This window comes from Carlito syrichta, unplaced genomic scaffold (assembly GCF_000164805.1).
Source record: "Carlito syrichta isolate Samal-C Ts95f unplaced genomic scaffold, Tarsius_syrichta-2.0.1 Scaffold314115, whole genome shotgun sequence".
NCBI lineage: Eukaryota > Metazoa > Chordata > Mammalia > Primates > Tarsiidae > Carlito > Carlito syrichta.
This window is the reverse complement of record NW_007258211.1, coordinates 360,969-378,829: the sequence shown is the minus strand read 5'-3', so window position 1 is coordinate 378,829 and position 17,861 is coordinate 360,969. Positions and strand designations below refer to the sequence as shown.

Genomic DNA, 17,861 nt, shown 5'->3' with positions numbered 1-17,861 from the left:
CTTCGAAAATATGCCTGACGTAATGCTTTAGGCCCGGCGACGCCCCGCCCCCGGAAACGCCTGAGCCGCCCCTTGTCCCGCCCCCGCGCCTCATGCCCCGCCCCCGAGACCCACCGCTCCTCAGGCTCCGCCTCCCCCGCCTCTACTTCCGCTTCCTGAAGCTGCGAGCCGGGCACTTCCGGGCACGTCGCGTGGCCTTCCCGGTCTCGGCCGCCTCCGGCATGGCGGACGTTGATGGCCCGCCCGGGCCGATGCTGGCGCTGAACCCTCAGAAAGACGCTGAGTTTCGGAAGGACGTGGAGAAGTTTCGCCGGCGCACAGGCAAGGTGAGCGGCTGCCGCGTCTGGGACGTCGCGGGGAGGCGGCGGCGGCCGGTCGGGGGCGTCTCCGGGGTCTCGGGTCCGGCGCACGGTGCCTGCCCCGCGCCCCGGCCGCCTCCGGCCTCGCCGGCGGGGACGCCCGACAGGGTCCGCGATGGTTTCCGAGACGGAGAGGTTTAGCTGGCCGGGAACGATGTGGGGGTCGTGGGGGGACACGAGAAGAACAGCGGGAGGGGGAGTGATGGCACTCCCGTGCCCCCGCCGACCCCAGGTTGGAGCTGCCACGCTTGCATTTGGGCCCCGAAAAGGGGAACCCTCCGCGCACCTCTCGGGGCGTGTGTATGCCGGGCTGGTGACTTCGTAGTTCCTAAAAGACAGAATTGAAAATGTTTGTGTGCTGGCTAGGGCGCCTGGAACCAATTTTGTATTTTCTTTGGCGTAAAATACACTGGAAAACATGGAGGGCAAGGGTATGATGAGTGGGTCGCTGAAAGATTAATCTGCGCTGGGAAGATTAACGAACTTCTGGAAAGTTTTTCCTTTACATGCGGGTAAGTCGTGATATGGCACAAAACGGAAGGGTATGTTCACGTGGAGTTGTCTGGGCAGAAGATCTAAAACGGCTTGTTCAAAAATCTAACAGCCGGGAGCGTTTGCTCAAGCCTATAATGCCAGCGATTGGGAGGCTGCGGCAGAAAACCACACGAGTCCAGGAGTTTGCGACTAGCGAGGACAACGCCGCGAGATTCCCCATCTCTACAAAAAAATTTTAAAAATTTGTCGGGCGTGGTGGTGTGCACCTGTAGTCCCAAGCTACCCAGGAGGCAGAGGATCACTTGAGGCCCGTAGTTCAAGACCAGCCTGGGCAACCTAGTGAGATCCTGTGTGTACCAAAAATAAAAAAGTAGCTGAGTGTAGTGACACCTGCCTGTAATCCCTAGTGAGGCTGAGGCAGGAAGATCACCTGAGTCCAGGAGTTCAGGATTGCAGTGAGCGGTGGTGGTGGCACTGCACTCCGGCCTGGGTTTTAAAAATATTAAATTTATGTGGTCTTTATGTCTTCAGAAAAAAAAGCAAAAACTTCGTCAGCAGAAGGAAGAACAACTTACTCCTGGAGTGATCTATGTGGGCCACCTACCTAACACACTCGGGGAAACTCATATTCTAACATATTTCTCCCAATTTGGCACTGTTACAAGACTCAAGCTGTCCAGAAGTACAAGGGTAAGATTTTTGTATTTGAAGTTGTTTGTTTTTTTTGTTTTTAAATGTATATCATCCTTGACATATTACAGCACACTTTCCCATATATACATATACGAGGTGGGACTCCCTCCAAAAACACTTAAAAGTACTCTCTGGGCCAGGCTCGGTGCCTCAGCCTGTAATCCCAGCACTTTGGGAGGCCGAGGTGAGTGGATTGCCTGACCCCGAGGCTTCGAGACCCGCCTGGGCAACTTGGCGAGACCTCATCTCCACTATAAATAAAAAACTAGCTGGGTGTGGTAGCGCGCGCCTGTAGTTCCGGCTACTTGGAAGGCTGAGGCGGAAGGATCGCCGGAGCCCAGCAGGTCGAGGCTGCGGTGACCGGGAGCGGCCACTGCACTCCAGTCTGGGTGGCAGAGTGAGACTCCAACTCAAAAAAAAAAAAGTACTCTCTGATGCAATACACCTACTGAGATGCTTTTTCCACTGCTTAAAACAGTTTTTGAAGTTGTGGATTTTGATACCTTTTAGTGCATTTGCTGTTTTTTGTTTCACCTCTCCCGGATCTGCAAAACGTTTCCTTTGAGGACTTTTCTTCGTCTAGGAAAACAAAGTCGCTCAAGACAGATCAGCTAAATAGGGAGGGTGGGGCTTGAGGGCCTTACCATTTTTTTATCAGAAACAGCTAAATACTCAGTGCCATGTGGCAAGTGCGCTCATAAGTTACCCATCATAAAATAGACAAATACATTGAAATTATCTTAAAAAAAAAAAAAAAATCACTGAACCCAAATGCAGCCTCTCAGAACAACACTAACTGGTGTACTGGTGCTGATGGGTACCTAGAACACTTACTTAGTGGGGGAAGCCTATAATTAAAGAGGCTCGCCCTCCGTTTTTTGGGGTCCCTACTGGTATATGCAGGCCATCAGACTTCATTCCAAAAAGGGGGCATGGGTGAAATGTAAAGTCTGAAACAGCCACAAGAGCAAAATCAGTATTATTTTACATGTCTTTGTTTTACATTGCCCCAGATCCTTACGTTAAATTGACAGCCCTAGTGAATGAACTTCAGTTTCAGAACCGGGTCCATACAACTTTCTTGTATCAGCCTCTAGCACAGGGATCCATCTGGTACAGGGATATATATGTATGTATGTATATATATATGTATATATATACCGCAAAAGTTTACATAGTGAATAGTTAAGAATAAGGACTCTGAGGCTGGGTGCGGTGGCTTATACCTGTAATCCCAGCACTTTGGGAGGCCGAGGTGAAAGAATTGCCTGAGCCCATGGGTTCAAGACCAGCCTGGGCAACTTGGCGAGACCCCATCTCTACAATAAATCAATAAAAGTTTGCTGGGCATGGTGGTGCATTCCAGCTACTTGGAAGGCTGAGGCGGAAGGATCACCTGAGCCCAGCAGGTTGAGGCTGCAGTGGCTGTGAGTGTGCCACTGTCCTCCAGCCTGGGCAACAGAGTGAGACTCCTTTGGGGGCCGGGTAAGGACTCTGGAGCCAGGCTACAGAGGTTTGGGTTCTGACTTTACAGCTTACTAGTTGGACAAGTTATATAACCTTTCCATGCTTCAGTTTTATGATCTGTAATATATGAATAAATTAGCACCAACTTCTTGGTAGTATTTAGTCAAAGATTACATGAAGTAATGGATATAAGATTCTTAGAACATTGCCTGACACACAGTGAATACTATAAGTATTACTGTTAAATCATGCCTGCCTTCTAATGAAAAAAGGGTTTGTGTGGTCTGTAACGGGAATGGTCCACTTTATTTTCTTGCCCTACAAGTAAATTTTTATTGGTTGTAGTCATAGACATCTTGTTATTGGAATCTCTTTTTTCGTTTTTCTTAATTTTTATTTTAGAGGGGTAAGTGGAAAAATTGCTACATAAGTAAATTGCATGCAGGTGAGGTTTGCGCTTCTAGTGTGCCCTTTCCCCCCTAGTAGTGGATATGGTGCCCTTGGTGGTTGTGTGCCCTTTTCTCCCCTTGTCCCCTCTTCCCACTAGTGTTCCTTAGTGCCAGTTGTCTCCACCTTTGTGCTTGCATGCCCAGTGTTTGGGGCCCGTTTATGAGTGTGAACACGTTATTCCGTTTTTTGTTTCTGCAGTACAGTTCATTCGGAATGATGGTCTCCGGCTGCATCCAAGTTGCTGCACAGGACATGATTTTGTTTTTATTAATGACTGTTTAGTAGTCCATCATGTCTAGGTACCACATTTTTTTTTTATCCAGTCCATTTTGGGTGGGCATCTGAGTTGGTTCCATGTTTTTGTTTTTGTGAATAGTGCTGCAGTGAACATAGGTGAGAAGGTGTCTTTTTGGTTAAACAGTTTATGTTCCTCTGGGTATGTTCCCAGAAGTGGGATTGCTGGATTATATGGTAGCTCAATTTTTAGTTATTTGAGAAAACACCATAATGCTTTCCACAGGGGATTAACTCCAACAGTATAGGAGTGTTCTCTTTTTTCTGCAATCTCACCAGCACCTGTTGTTGCTTGACTTTTTAATGATAGCCATCCTGACTGGTGTGAGCTGGTATCTCATTATAGTTTTGATTTGCATTTCTCTGATGATAAGTAAAGTTGAGCATTTTTTAAATGTTTGTTGGCTACTTGGACGTCCTTTGAGAAATGTCTGTTCCTGTCCTTTTGTCCAGTTTGTAATAGGCTTATTTGTTTTTTCCCTGTCAGGAATCTCTTTTTTCTTGATGCCATTTTCCCATTTGAGTTATAGTACATCAAAGTTAAACTTTAATTTAGCTTATGAGGTGATGAGTTATGCATCCGTCATCTGCTAATTGTCATAAAACCACAGATTTTAAATTTTGTATTGTCTTAGCAACATTAAAGGAAATTTTAAATGCTAGTGTTTCTTCCATCCTAACCAAAATAACGCAATTTTCACATTTTCTACTTTTTGTGTGTGTGTGTGTGTTGGAATCTCACTCTGTCGCCCAGACTGGAGTGCAGTGGCCACTCCCGGCCACCGCAGCCTCAACCTGCTGGGCTCTGGCGATCCTTCTGCCTCAGCCTTCCGAGTAGCTGAAACTACAGGCGCGCGCTACCACGCCCGGCTAATTTTTGATTTATTGTAGAGATGAGGTCTCGCCAAGTTGCCCAGGCGGGTCTCGAACCCACAGGCTCAGGCAATCCACTCACCTCAGCCTCCTAAAGCGCGGGATGACAGGCTGAGCCACCGAGCCCGGCTCCCATTTTCTACTTGTAACAGTTGCTCCTTTTGTGGATGAGGTAGATATTTCAGACATCCTGAAGTCTCCTGGAACAGTGGTCCCCAACCTTTTTGGCATCAGGGACCAGTTCCATGGAAGACAGTTTTTCCATGGATGGAGGTCGGGGGGGCCAGAGGAAGGAGTGGGGATCATCAGCCATTGCATTCTCACAAGGAGTGCACAACCTAGATCGCTCTCATGTGCAGTTCACTGTAGGGTTTGCGCTCCTATGAGAATCTGATGCCACCGCTGATCTGACAGGAGACACTTGCCCGCTGCTCACCTTCTGCTATATGGCCTGGTTCCTAACAAGCCACAGATTGGTACTGGTCCATGGCCCAGATACTGGGACCCCTGTGCTAGAGAATAATTTAGGGCTTCCCTGTATCCACTGTTTAGCTTTGTCAGCATCAACATGGTATCATACTTGCTTCAGATCTTGTTTAAGGAAGAGATTATAGGTGGAGTTTAGTTCCCTTTTGAGCCCTTCCCAGTCGCCCAGGGAACTATTGTTGACAAAATCAGTGGTTTTCAATCTTTACTGCACATTTCTGTAGTATTATGTTAATGTACATATAATGCGGTATTATTGGTTTTAAAACTAAATTATAGTATTTCTATCATTCTGCAACTTAATTTTTTAATTCAACAATCTGTTGGAGCTTTATTCATGTTCCTCTAGTTCCTTTGTTATCACTACTGTGTTTCTTTGCTTGAATAACCATTGAACGTTAGATTTTTCACAATTTTTCACTTTTTAGGTGAAGCTGCTAGGAACATTCTTTGTACAAGTGTGAGCAGATTTTTCTAGAATACTATTTTGCAGACCTTTGGCCACCATAAGAAAGTTTTAACAGCACAAAGCAGCACATGCATTAACTAAAAAGTAAACTAAAAGCACATAACTAAAAAGTCAAATGAGACCATACTTAAGCCTTGTTTTCTGTGATTCACTCATTTTCTATTACATTCTTTTCAGGTTAAAAAAATACTTTTCTGACCTAAATTGGTTTTATTACCCCTAAAAGGTCAGACTCTGAGTTTGAAGGTGCTGCTTCAGCCAGGAGCAGTGGCTCATGCCTGTAATCCCAGCACTTTGGGAGGTGGAAGTGAGAGGATCCCTGGGCTCAGGGATTCGAGACCCTGGGCAACTTGGTGACCTCGTCTCTACAGTAAATCAAAAAATTAGCCAGGCATAGTGGCACATGCCTGTGGTTCCAGCTACTTGGAAGACTGAGGCAGAAGGATCACCTGTGCCCAGCAGGTTGAAGTTGCTGTAACTGTGAGCATGGGACTGCTCTCCAGCCTGGGTGACAGAGTGAGACTCCATCTCCAAGAAAAAAGAAAGAAAATGCTGCTTTGCAGCAGACCCTCAGAGTTCTTGAGTCTAAAATGGTTGTGGGTTTTGTATCTCCCTTGTTCTTGGTAAGGTTCAGTATCGTCATACTTACTGGCTGTTAGAATTCCTTCTGTGAACTGCCTCATCATGCCTTTTGTGGCACTGTTGTGTGTGTTTCACGTTGCACTGTAGCCACTATTCCTCTGCCTTTCAGGTTCAGGTCTACAAAGAAATAGAGTGTTGCCAGGCATGGTGGCTCACACCTGTAATCCCAGCACTTTGGGAGGCAAAGGCAAGAGGATTGCCTGAGCTCGGGGGTTCAAGACCAACCTGGACAACTTGGCGAGACCTCATATCCACAGTAAATCAAAAAATTAGCCAAGTGTGGTGGCACACACCTGTGCTTCCAGCTACTTGGAAGGCTGAGGCAGGAGGATCACCTGAGCCCAGTAGGTTGAGGCTGCGGTGACCACGAGTGGGCCGCTGCACTCCAGCCTGGGCAACAGTGAGACTCCAACTAAAAAAATAAAATGAAAAGTAGAGTGTGACAAGCAGCCCCAAACTCCTCACATGGACTCCACTGACATCCTCATGTGTTGGCTTCATTTCTTCCTACATAAGTACATGTTCTTTTTTGTTTTGCTAAACTCTTTGGAAAAAAGCAATCATCATACTTTAAATACATTATCGAGCTCTTAAGGACATTCTGCATGACCACAGCACAGCACAACAGCGTGCAGTGTCCTATCTTGACATATTGCCAGTCGTCCCAAAAAGCGTCTTTAGCTATTTTTTTTCTCTGCGCGTTCTGCATTCCAGTCTGTGCATCACATTTGGTTATTAAAGCTTTTCAGCCTATCTAGAACAGTCTTTTTGCCCTTTTTTGCCTAATTTGTTTTTTGAAGAGTTCAGGCCACTTATTTAAACACCTCATTGAGGAAGTACATTAAGACTGACTATTTCCAGCCTTGTTGATTAGTAAAGCCCACTCCACTTTAATTTTGACTATTTGCTTGGCATTTCCAACTTTCCGAGATTATTGGGTAAAGGATTTTTTTTGTTTTTTAGTGACATACGTGTTTTTAAATCACTTTTCAAAAGTTTTGTATTCGTACACAGTGGTACTGGTCTTGAATGTCTCTGTCTTCCGCTCTGCCATCTTTCCTCTCCCTTTTGAGAGTTCAGATTATAAATAGATTTTCAAACTAGGCTCAGTGGCTCGTGCCTGTCATCCCTGCACTTTGGGATGCTGAATGGAAGGACTGCTTGAGCCCAGCAGTTACCACATTGGGCAACATAGTGAAACCTCGTCTCTACCCCCCGAAAGTTTTAAAAATGGGACAGGTGTGGTGGCACACACTAGTAGTCCCAGCTACTCAGGAGCCTGAGGCGGGAAGATCACGCTTAACTCAGGAGTTTGAGACTCCAGTCAACCATGACCATGCCAGTGTACTGCAGCCCGGACAACAGAGTGAGACCCTGTCTCAAAAGACAAAAAGAATTTCAGGCATTTTAATTTTTACCAAAGTCCCCCCTGTTGAAGACAACTAGATAAACTCAGTGGTGGAAGTATCCTAGTTGCTCGTGATTGACAGCAGTGGTGCTAGAAATGAGGCTCCTGACTCTCACTCTGTTCAGCCATGTGATAGTTTGTAAGCTGAAGACGTTTGTTAGAGCATGGGGTGGTGGTGGTACGTTCCCGCCACAGGAATCATGTGTTTATCGTGTTGCCAAAATGCCAGGAATACCAGATCAGCTGCATGTTCTACTTTGGATCCTTGCTTTTCCCCATAACAGTCCACAGAATGTGCTGGTTGGAGTTGGAATTATTATGTAAGTGCCAATGTTACTTGATAAGAGGCTAATGTACTTTATTTAAATAAATGTCATTTTAGGAATTCGATGACACGTTAGAAGTTTAATTGTTCTACTTTCTGTGGCTTATTTTCCATTACAGACTGGACAGAGCAAAGGCTATGCCTTTGTGGAGTTTGAGTCTGAAGATGTTGCCAAGATAGTTGCTGAGACAATGAACAACTACCTTTTTGGTGAAAGACTCTTGCAGTGTGAGTGCTCTTGTCTTCCTGTAGGTTGCATGGATGCCTCCTGCTGGTGGGTGCCTTGTGGGAAGGACAGCTTGCTTATTAGCTGTTTGGACATGCCCCCCCATCTCTGGGATGATTCTCTCATGGAGCGCTGCAAGGATTTAAGTGTGTCTTCCAGGCAGATTCTCATTGAGATTTTGCAATCTTCAGTGTGAAAGCTATTTGTGCATGAAGTCGAAATTGGACACGTTGACGTGGGGATATGTAGGAAGAGCAGAGCCTGAATGGGCTGTGGAAGGCCTCTCTGAGGAAGGCGTTTAAATGGAAACCCGAAGAGTAAATAGGAGCGAGCCAGCAGAAGGGATGGCCATGAAGATTGAGCCCGTTCTTACTTTGGGGAGGAAACAGCAAGTTGCCAGACTAGAGGCCTCTAGGTCAGGGAGCTCGGAGTTTCTCCTGAGGGCGATGAGGGACTCATTAGTGGACTCCAGATGGACTAGCATCAGAGGTCAGGAGTCAGGTCTCACAATCAGTTTAGAAGGCATTGGCCGCAACTTTTCCACCTGAGAAAAGCCACAGGCGTGGTGGAACCAGACCAGAAGTCCATCCTGCAGAGAGGAGCCCATGCAGCCTCCAATTTTGCACTGCCAGAGGAGCTCACTGCCCTCGGGAGGCGGAATTAAGTTTCTGGCCTGCCTGTCCCCCTGGTGGCGTGTTGCCTCTCCAGGAACTCAAGTTCACAGGTATCAGACAGCTGACAATGCTGCCCCCATAGCATCTCTATTCCAGTTCCCATTGCTGTGAGAGAGAATCCAAGTGTCCTGGTTGAAGTCATGGGTTCATTCTTACACTAAAAGAATGGCTGTGGACCAGATGGTGGCTAGCACCTGTGATCCCAGCACTTTGGGAGGTCAAGGCAAGAGGATTGCTTGAGTCCGGGAGATGGAGACCAGCTTAGGCAACATAGTAAGACCTCATTTTTTTTTTTTATTGGAGTCTCACTCTGTCATCCAGACTGGAGTGCAGTGGCACGCTCCTGGCCACCGCAGCCTTGACCTGCCGGGCTCCAGTGATTCTTCTGCTTCAGCCTTCCAAGTAGCCGGAACTGCTGACACACGCTACCGCGCCCGGCTAATTTTTGATTTATTGTAGAGCCTCTCCAAGTTACTTGGGTGGGTCTCGAACCCGTGGGGCTCAGGCAGTCCACTCGCCTCGGCCTCCTAAAGTGCTGGGATTACAGACTGAGCCACCAAGCCTGGCTGAGACCTCATCTTTACAAAAAATATTTTTTTTAGTTAGCTGGGCATGGTGGCACATGCCTGTGGTCCCACCTACTCAGGAGGCTGAGGTGGAAGGATCACGTTAGCCTAGGAGGTCACTGCAGTGAACCATGTTTATCCACTGCGTGCAGATCTGGGTGGCAGAATGATTGTAAATGAATGACTCTCGTCAAGAGGAAATGGGCTGGGTAGGTGGCTTAAAAGCGGTCAAGGCTGCGGTGAGCCATGTTTGTACAGGGATGACAGAGTGACCCTAAATACACACATACATGACTCTCTTCAAGAGAAAATGAGCTGGGTAGGTGACCTACAAGAAGTCAGCCACATATGCTAGACCTGTGCTACGGGAAACAGCAGAAAGCGTTCTGAGATATAGAGTTAGAGTTTGTTGCTTCTGCCTTAAAGTATTAGCTAGCTCCATTTGGGCAGAATCGGCTCGTACATCTGTCACTCTAAAGCTAACGTTAAAATCCCTTCCCTGGCCGGGCTCAGTGGCTCAGCCTGTAATCCCAGCACTTTGGGAAGCCGAGGTGAGTGGATCGCATGAGTCTGTGGACTCAAGACCAGCTCGGGCAACTTGGCAAGGCCTCGTACTACAGTAAAATAAAATATTAGCCAGGCGTGGTAGCTCAGGCGGAAGGATTGCCAGAACTCAGCAGGTTGACTCTGCACTCCACCCTGGGCAACAGGGTGAGACTCAACTCACTCAAAAAAAAAAAAAAAAAAAAATCCCTTCCCTACCATTTGGTTGAAAGCTTTTTATCTTTTCCTTTTGCAAAATAGGTCAACTAATGCCACCTGAAAAAATACATCCAGGACTTTTTGCAGGGTGGAATACTTCATTTAAACAGCCATCATGTCCAGCAGTGGCACGATATAATCGGAAACGGACACTTAAACAAAATCTGCGGATGGAAGAGCGATTTAAAAAGAAAGAAAAATTACTCAGGAAGAAATTAGCTGAAAAAGGAATTGACTATGATTTTCCTTCGTTGGTAAGTATTCCCTTCGGAATTTTTGTTTGTAGTTTATCTTGATATCTCCTAGTAAGGTGTATCTGCATCATTATGATTATAAAGTATCTAGCCCAGTGCTTATCACATACACTAGGTTTTGATTAAGTTTTTGAGACATCGTGTAGTAGATATTTCCTAAAGTCTTGTGAGAACAGATTCTGTTATTTCCATAATATGGAAGAGGAAACTTATTTTAAAGGGATTGCTTGATTTGCATAACTTTCGTGGTCTGTTTTTAAGTTAGGGCAGCAAAACTACCCTTGAACCTACAGTCATAGTGCTCTTCGATTGTCATTTAAAGAAAGGTGGCCTTACCAGAATGAAATCTTTGCTTTACTGTGTGCTGTCAGTAAATATCAAGACGGTGAATTGGCCCTCCTTTTGATGCCATTCCAGTTAAAATTTTGTTTTGTGTCCTTTTAAACTGGAGGTATTCCTAAAGTGTATCAGAAGGAGCCAGTGAGACAACTCAGGTGAAGACGAGTCCGTGCAGATGTCCCTCGGGCTCTCCTTGCTTGTAGGGAAGCGAGAATGAGGAGGGCTTCCTTTTCTTGCCTCGGTCTGGAGACCGTTTGCCTTCTTCATGGACCCTGTCAGCCTACTTCCAAAAAGCTAGCGCTTCGGTCAAAAATGGCATCTCTTCCCAAGTTTATTGGGTCCTCTGGCCTTGCCCAGGAGTGAGATGAGCGAATTGTCTCCGCCCAGTTCCTGGTTGTGAATTTTCTGCTCAAATCCCGAATAACTTCCTTAGTCGTACTGGAACGTTAACATCAGGGCGTCTGCTGCTCTCTGAGCCAGTTGGGAGCTGAGTCCCTGAAGCTTGAAAACAGGCTTGCGAGCCCTGCTTTTCCTGTACCCTGCTGGGACTTGGAGGGGAAACAGGTGGCTTCGTGGCCACCCTCCTGGACACAGCCAGGACAGGCCTCCAGGGCCAGCCGGTCACCTTCCTCACCCGATGGCGTGGCCCTCCTGCGGCCAGCGTGCCTTGGCCCGGCCAGCTTCGGGTTTCAGCCTTCCCTTCAGCCTCTGCCCCTCTGCCAGTCCCCTAGCCCAGCCGCTTTTCTCTTGCGCCCCTTACGTGAGGCTGCGCGCTGCGCTTGCGGGTCGGGTCTGTCATGTAGAGATGACGTGCCAGCACGGTGTGTGAGGGGCTCGTGGAGAGTTCAGAAAGGAAGGGTGCACGGCCACCAATTCATGCCTTCTGTATTGCAGATTTTACAGAAAGCAGGAACAAAGAAGTCTTCAAAGAGCACGGTAAAATTTTATTTTTCACTTCGCATCCCAGATCATATCAGAGAAAGATAAGTAGGAAAATATGTTGGAGACTACTGTAACTGATAGATATTGTTAAAATTTATTTGAAGGGGTCACGTAAGAAGAACAAAAAGGTGTCGGGCACTCCTAATACTTCTGAGGAGACAGTGGATAGCCAGGTAAAATCGTCTTCAATATTCTGAATACTGATACTATAGAAATAATTTGGAGGATGAAATGTGACTGTCATTTTAAGGTTTCTAATTGAATCTTGTGACAGTTACTTGTGACAGTTACTTACTGATGATTTAGCTATTTTCCACTTGAAACCTTATAATGGGACATAGTCTATTGCAATTAATTGTGAATTTCCATACTAAGTTTTATAAGCACCTAAGGTCTTTATTATTTGTAGCTATATCACTGAAGGATAGATACAGGCCTAAAATAACATAGCACAACTTGTAAAAATAGAGAAGAGATGCTATTTTAGAGTAAAATCATAATAATGTTCTACATTTATGTATTATATTCTTTTACTTGTTGAAAATAGGGCCCCACACCAGTTTGTACACCAACGTTTTTGGAGAGACGAAAATCTGAAGTGACAGAAATGAGTGATGATGACAAAGATAATGAAATCGTTTTCAAACAACCCGTATCTGATGTAAAAGAAGAAAGGCAAGAGACTCAAACACCTGAACGTTCACAGAAAAAAAGACAAAGAAAGAGCAGTCTGTGATTCTGACTGCATCATTCATGTACAATATTTCTTCTGAAAATAATGTGGTTTTTTAATGAGGGTTGACTATGTGTTATTCAGTATAATGAAATGGCAATCCTAAACAAGATTTTCAGAGGAAAAACATACTGCTTGATCAGGTAAATAAGGAGAACAGTCTGTATAATGGCTTGCCTGCCCTTGGCTGCAATGCAGGGGTGCATACCAGCCAGCTGGACCTCTTCTGCCTCTTTCTCTTGGTCTCTTTTTTTTTTTCAGATTTCGTAGCTCTCCCTAGTTATTTGCCTGGAGAGAAAGGTTACCGTTAGCTGCAGGTTTAAGTACTAAATTGCAGCCTTTTTTGTCAGTATCAAATAAAGGCCACCAATCTTACTTGACTATCTCCATGTTTGTCACACACATTTAACACACAAGGGTACTTTAGATTTCAACATCAGATGGTTGAAATGGGAAGAAAATTTTGTGGGAACGAGAAAGCTGCTCCGGTGTTAGTACAAGTTCACTTATCTGTTCACGTGTTAAGAGAGATTCAAAAGTGACTCAAGTTAGTTTTGGCGAGCTAGCACAGATTAATAACTACCATTTTATATCAGTATAATCAGTGGGGAATTCGATTCCAAGATTCAAACAGTGACCAGCAAATAAACTTTTCTACAGTATATTTGTATGCAAATAGGACTTTGGAGCCTTGGGGAATATATGGTAAATTTCAAGTCCGGGTCTCTGTTGCCCAGGCCAGAGTGCAGTGACAGGTTCACAGCTCACTGCTACCTTGATCTCCTGGGCACAGGTGATAACTTCTGCTTCAGCCTCCCAAGTAGCTGGTACTACAATATGTGCCACCATACCTGGCTAGTTTTGGTATTTTTTTTGTTGTTTTTTTTTTTTTGTAGAAATGCGAACCACTGTTGCCTCAGCTGGTCTTAAGCTCCTGGGCTCAAGCAGTCTTCCTGCCTCATCCTCACAAAATGGTGGGATTATGGGTGTGATCCACCACGCCCAGCCTGTGGAGTCTTTGATAGGATATTGGGCGAGGTGTACCAAAGCAAAATGGTGGATTTCAGGTTTATGCAAAGAGCAGATCATGCCTCTAAAATAGTTCCTGACACACAGTAGTTGCTCAGTGTGACCTTGTACAGTTGCCTGCCTTTTTGAGCCATCTACCGATGCTGCGGAATAAGGGTATTAGTCCCTTTCCTAATTTTTAAATTTGTGTTGCTATTCACATATATTCAGACAAAGAGCTATAAAGGAAAACTAGTTCGCAGACCAATTTCAGTTGGAGCCAGGCATTTCACAGGCTGCATGTTGGCCATAAGGTGGAGTGTCGTGAATAAATGCCACAGAAATGGTCTTTGAGTGGGAAGTATGGCAAATGAATAAAGTTGACAAGTTCGGAGGCTGGGCACAGTGGCTTACACTGTAATCCCAACATTTTGGGAGTCTGAGGTGGGAGGATCGGGTCAGGTGAGTCCAGGAGTTCAAGGCTACATTGACTTACGACGGTACCACTGCATTCCAGCCTGGGCAATATGAGTCCCTGTCTCTAAAATATACAGTTGGCAAATTCAAAATGGGCTTTTCCGTTGCTGATGTTTGGAAGACTGTGGCCATAGCCAAGGCAGCTGATCACTGACAGGATTGTATTCCTGGCTTATGTATGGTATAAGACTTGAAAAATTAGGTTAGGCTATGCTAATACGAATTCCAGGATCTCACTTCAGTACAGCAAAGGCTATTAAAGACTGGCAAGTTAGACAGCTTAGGGCTGCTGTCCTCCGTGCAGTGACAACGTTGCAGAATGCGGTTGTTTTTAGCCCAGGAGTGTTGCGTATTATTTTTCCACTTTCTGTAGATAGAAAAACAAAGCACATGGCCCAAAGCCAACTACATGGGTCACCCTGTGGGCCTTGTGGCAGACTAGCCTGCAGGTCAAGTCTGATCTGCTGCCTGTTCTTTTACTTTTCAAGTGGATGGGGGAAAAATGTTTATAGCATGTGAAAATGATAGAGAATTCAGATTACAGTGTCCATAAAGGTTTACTGGAATGTGGTCACTCCTGTATTTACATACTGTCTATGGCTCCTTTTGTACTACAAAACTTTAGTTGTGACTGACCAGATATACGTGACCCTCTCCTTAGCACTGCTGCTGGGTACACTATAAGCTGCAGTGATGCACTTGTAACGCTTTTTTTTTTTTTTGAGTCAGAGCCTCACCCAGTCTGGAGGGCAGTGGCACAATAACAGCCACCACACCCTGGACCTGTTGGGCTCAGGCAGTCCTTCCGCCTCAGCCTTCCAAGTAGCCACCATGCCCAGCTAATTTTTTAATGTATTTATTGTAGAAATGGAAGTCTCGCGAAGTTGCCCAAACTGGTAGAGCAGGTAATCCTCTCACCTTGACCTCCTAAAGTGCTGCGATTATAGACGTGAACCACTGTGCCCAACCATGTAACGCATTTTGAGTGACATGGTGGTGTTCATTTTACCTCTTTTTGTTTTGAGTTGGTGTCTCTGTCAAAAAATATGACTGAGTGCAGTGGTTCACGCCTGTAATCCCAGCACTTTGGGAGGCAGAGGTGAGAGGATTGCCTGAGCCCAGGGGTTCAAGACCAGCCTGGGCAACTTGGTGAGGCTATGGTGTCTCTACAATGAATAAAAAAACTAAAGGCATGTGCCTTTAGTTTCAGCTCCTTGGAAGGCTGCCGTGGCTATGAGCGTGCCACTGCACTCCAGCCTGGGCAACAGAGAGACTCCTGCTCAAATAAAGGGATGAATAAATACATGGACTATCTCAGCACCCCATTTCTTTACAAAAATTAAAAGAAGGGGAACTAGGCACAGTGGTTTATGCCTATAATCCAAGCACTTGGGAAGGGATTTAAGACCAGCTTGAGCCCAGGAGTTCAAGACCCGCCTGGGCAACAATGAGACCCTGTCTACAAAAAACTTGGCTGGGGCCAGATGTGGTGGCTCAACCTGTAATCCCAGCATTTTGGGAGGCCGAGGCGAGAGGATTGCCTGAGCTCGGGGGTTCGAGACCAGCCTAGACAACTTGATGAGACCTCATCTCTACAATAAATCACAAAAACTAGCCGGGCATGGTGGTGTGCGTCTGTAGTTCCATCGACTCGGAAGGCTGAGGCAGAAGGATCGCCTGAGCTCAGCGTGTTGAGGCCGCAGTGGCCATGAGTGTGCCACTGGCCTCCGGCCTGGGTGACAAGAGTGAGACTCCAACTCAAAAAAATGAGCTGGGCATGATGGTGCTCGCCTAGAGTCCTAGCTACTTGAGAGGCTGGGGTTGGAGAATCCCAGCAGGCCCAGGTCAAGGCTGTGGTGAGTCCTGATCGTTCCCCTGCACTCCAGCTTTGGTAACAAAGTGAGATCCCAACTCAAAAAAGAAAGAAAAGGAAGCTGTAACTAAGGTTTCCAAGTGGCTTATTTGTTAGCCAAGCAAGGAAAGTCATTTACCAATGACCACATAGTTGTGTTTGATTGCAGCAGCTGAAGAAATGTGGCCACAGAAAATGAACTTTTAAGACTGTCAGCCTTTCAGTGAGAAGAGTCGCTTGACTACTTAAGGAAGCAACATATCACTAGTCAGTTTTAGAACAAGACAGCTGATTTTGAATGTTTCCCTTGATGGTTAATAAATATTTCCAGTACTATAGGTCGGTTGACTATTCCAGGATTTGATGCCGAGTTTGAAGTGCTGGGGTGACCAGTTTATCCAGTCTGCCCAGAATCTTTCTGGTTGTAACACATTTTGGGAACCTCCTAAGTCCCAGGAAGAGTCACCCTGGAAGTGAATGAAGAAATAGCCTGTATGCATGGTTTGTGTGGAGCAACTGTAAGCAGAAATATTTTATTTTTCCTTATTTCAAGAGCTTTAGGGGTGTAAATCATGTCTGGTTACATGGATGCATCGTATAGTGGTGAGGTCTGGGCTTTAAGTGTTCCTGCCACCCCTACCTGTGCACATTGTACCCTGTAGGTGATTTTCCCTCCGTTCGTCCCTTCTGAGTCCGCAGTGTCCACTGTGCCATTCTCTGTGCCTTTACGTTCCTTGGCTTAGCTTCCACTTAGAACATGCAGCGTTCAGTTTTCTGTTCCTGAGTTCCTTCAGAATGATGTTCTCCAGTTCCATCCAAGTTGCTGCAAAAGACATTATTTCATTCTTTTTGATGACTGAGCAAAAATACTTTCAAAATTGAAAAGTTTGGTACAGCCTGGAGTGGAATTTGCCCAGATGTGCCACAACTGACAGTGGTAAAAATATGTGTGGAGCAAGAAAGAATTTAGTCAAATTTTGAGTTTGTGAAAATTTAAGGTGTTTAAAAGTTATTTACCAGCGGATGCTTTTCAGAAAATAGTAAACATGTGATATTGAGCCAGTAGTGTCACCAGGGCACTTCTTTTCTCATGGATTTAGCATCGTCACCACCGTGTATTTTTTTTTTTTTTTTTTTTTGAGTCATAGTCTCACTGTCACCCAGGCTGGAGTGCAGTGGCATGATCACAGCCACCACAGCCTCGACCTGCTGGGCTCAGGCGATCCTTCCGCCTCAGCCTCCCGAGTAGCTGGAACTACAGGCATGTACCACCACGCCCGGCTGATTTTTAAATTTATTGTAGAGACAGGGTCTCGTTAAGTTGCCCAGGCTGGTCTCAAACCCCTGAGCTCAGGCAGTCTTCTCACCTCTGCCTCCCAAAGTGCTGGAATTATAGGCATGAGTCACCGCACCCAGCCTGCCCCCATGGATTTTTGCAGAAGTAAATGACTATCCCAATTTGCCCTACAAGGCAGCAGGTTAATGGCTTAATAAAGTTTTGTTTTTTGAGACTTTCTGAGTTCAGAACCGAGATGAAAAAATTCTTAATAAGAGTAACTTCTCAACCATTATAAAACACAGTGGTTTCAGAAACTAGCTTTTGCTGCAGACTGGATTTTTTTAAATTAATCTTACTTAATGAATTCAGCATCTAATTACAAGTCAAAACTCCACTTATATTTGAAACTTAGGTGGCTGTAAAGTCATTCGGATGACAGTAACATTTGAGTCACAAGTGATGTCAGCCTGCTGTATGTACTTCCTGTGTGTGAGAAGGATTGCCAGAGCCCACGGGTTCGAGACCAGCCTGGGCAACTTGGCGAGACCTCATCTCTACAATAAAATTAGCCAGACGTGGTGCGTGCCAGTAGTTCCAGCTATGTGGAAGGCTGAGGAGGAAGGATTGCCTGAGCCCAGCAGGTTGAGGCTGTGGTGGCTGTGAGCATGCCACTGCACTTCAGACTAAGCAACAGAGCGAGACTCCAACTCACAAAAGCAAATACACTTGTGCAACCAGCACCACAAACAGAATATTTTGGCCAGGCATGGTGGCATGTGCCTATAGTC

At 45.8% G+C, this 17,861-nt stretch overlaps 1 protein-coding gene across 1 annotated transcript; it reads left to right on the top strand.

The window, feature by feature from the left end:
- Positions 1-184: 184 nt before the first annotated feature.
- Positions 185-12,832, top strand: NIFK (nucleolar protein interacting with the FHA domain of MKI67). Its single transcript, XM_008071092.1, has 7 exons — positions 185-326; positions 1,386-1,544; positions 8,081-8,189; positions 10,232-10,443; positions 11,677-11,718; positions 11,829-11,897; positions 12,272-12,832. The coding sequence occupies exons 1-7, from the start codon at positions 222-224 to the stop codon at positions 12,458-12,460; spliced, it is 885 nt and encodes a 294-aa protein (XP_008069283.1). The 5' UTR covers positions 185-221; the 3' UTR covers positions 12,461-12,832.
- The last annotated feature ends 5,029 nt before the right edge of the window (positions 12,833-17,861 follow it).

Bases quoted from the DNA above. Each gene is read 5' to 3' on its own strand.
- NIFK (XM_008071092.1), top strand. From the start codon at position 222: ATGGCGGACGTTGATGGCCCGCCCGGGCCGATGCTGGCGCTGAACCCT. The intron at 327-1,385 runs GTGAGCGGCTGC...TTATGTCTTCAG, and splicing joins TTCGCCGGCGCACAGGCAAG to AAAAAAAAGCAAAAACTTCG. The intron at 11,898-12,271 runs GTAAAATCGTCT...TGTTGAAAATAG, and splicing joins AGGAGACAGTGGATAGCCAG to GGCCCCACACCAGTTTGTAC.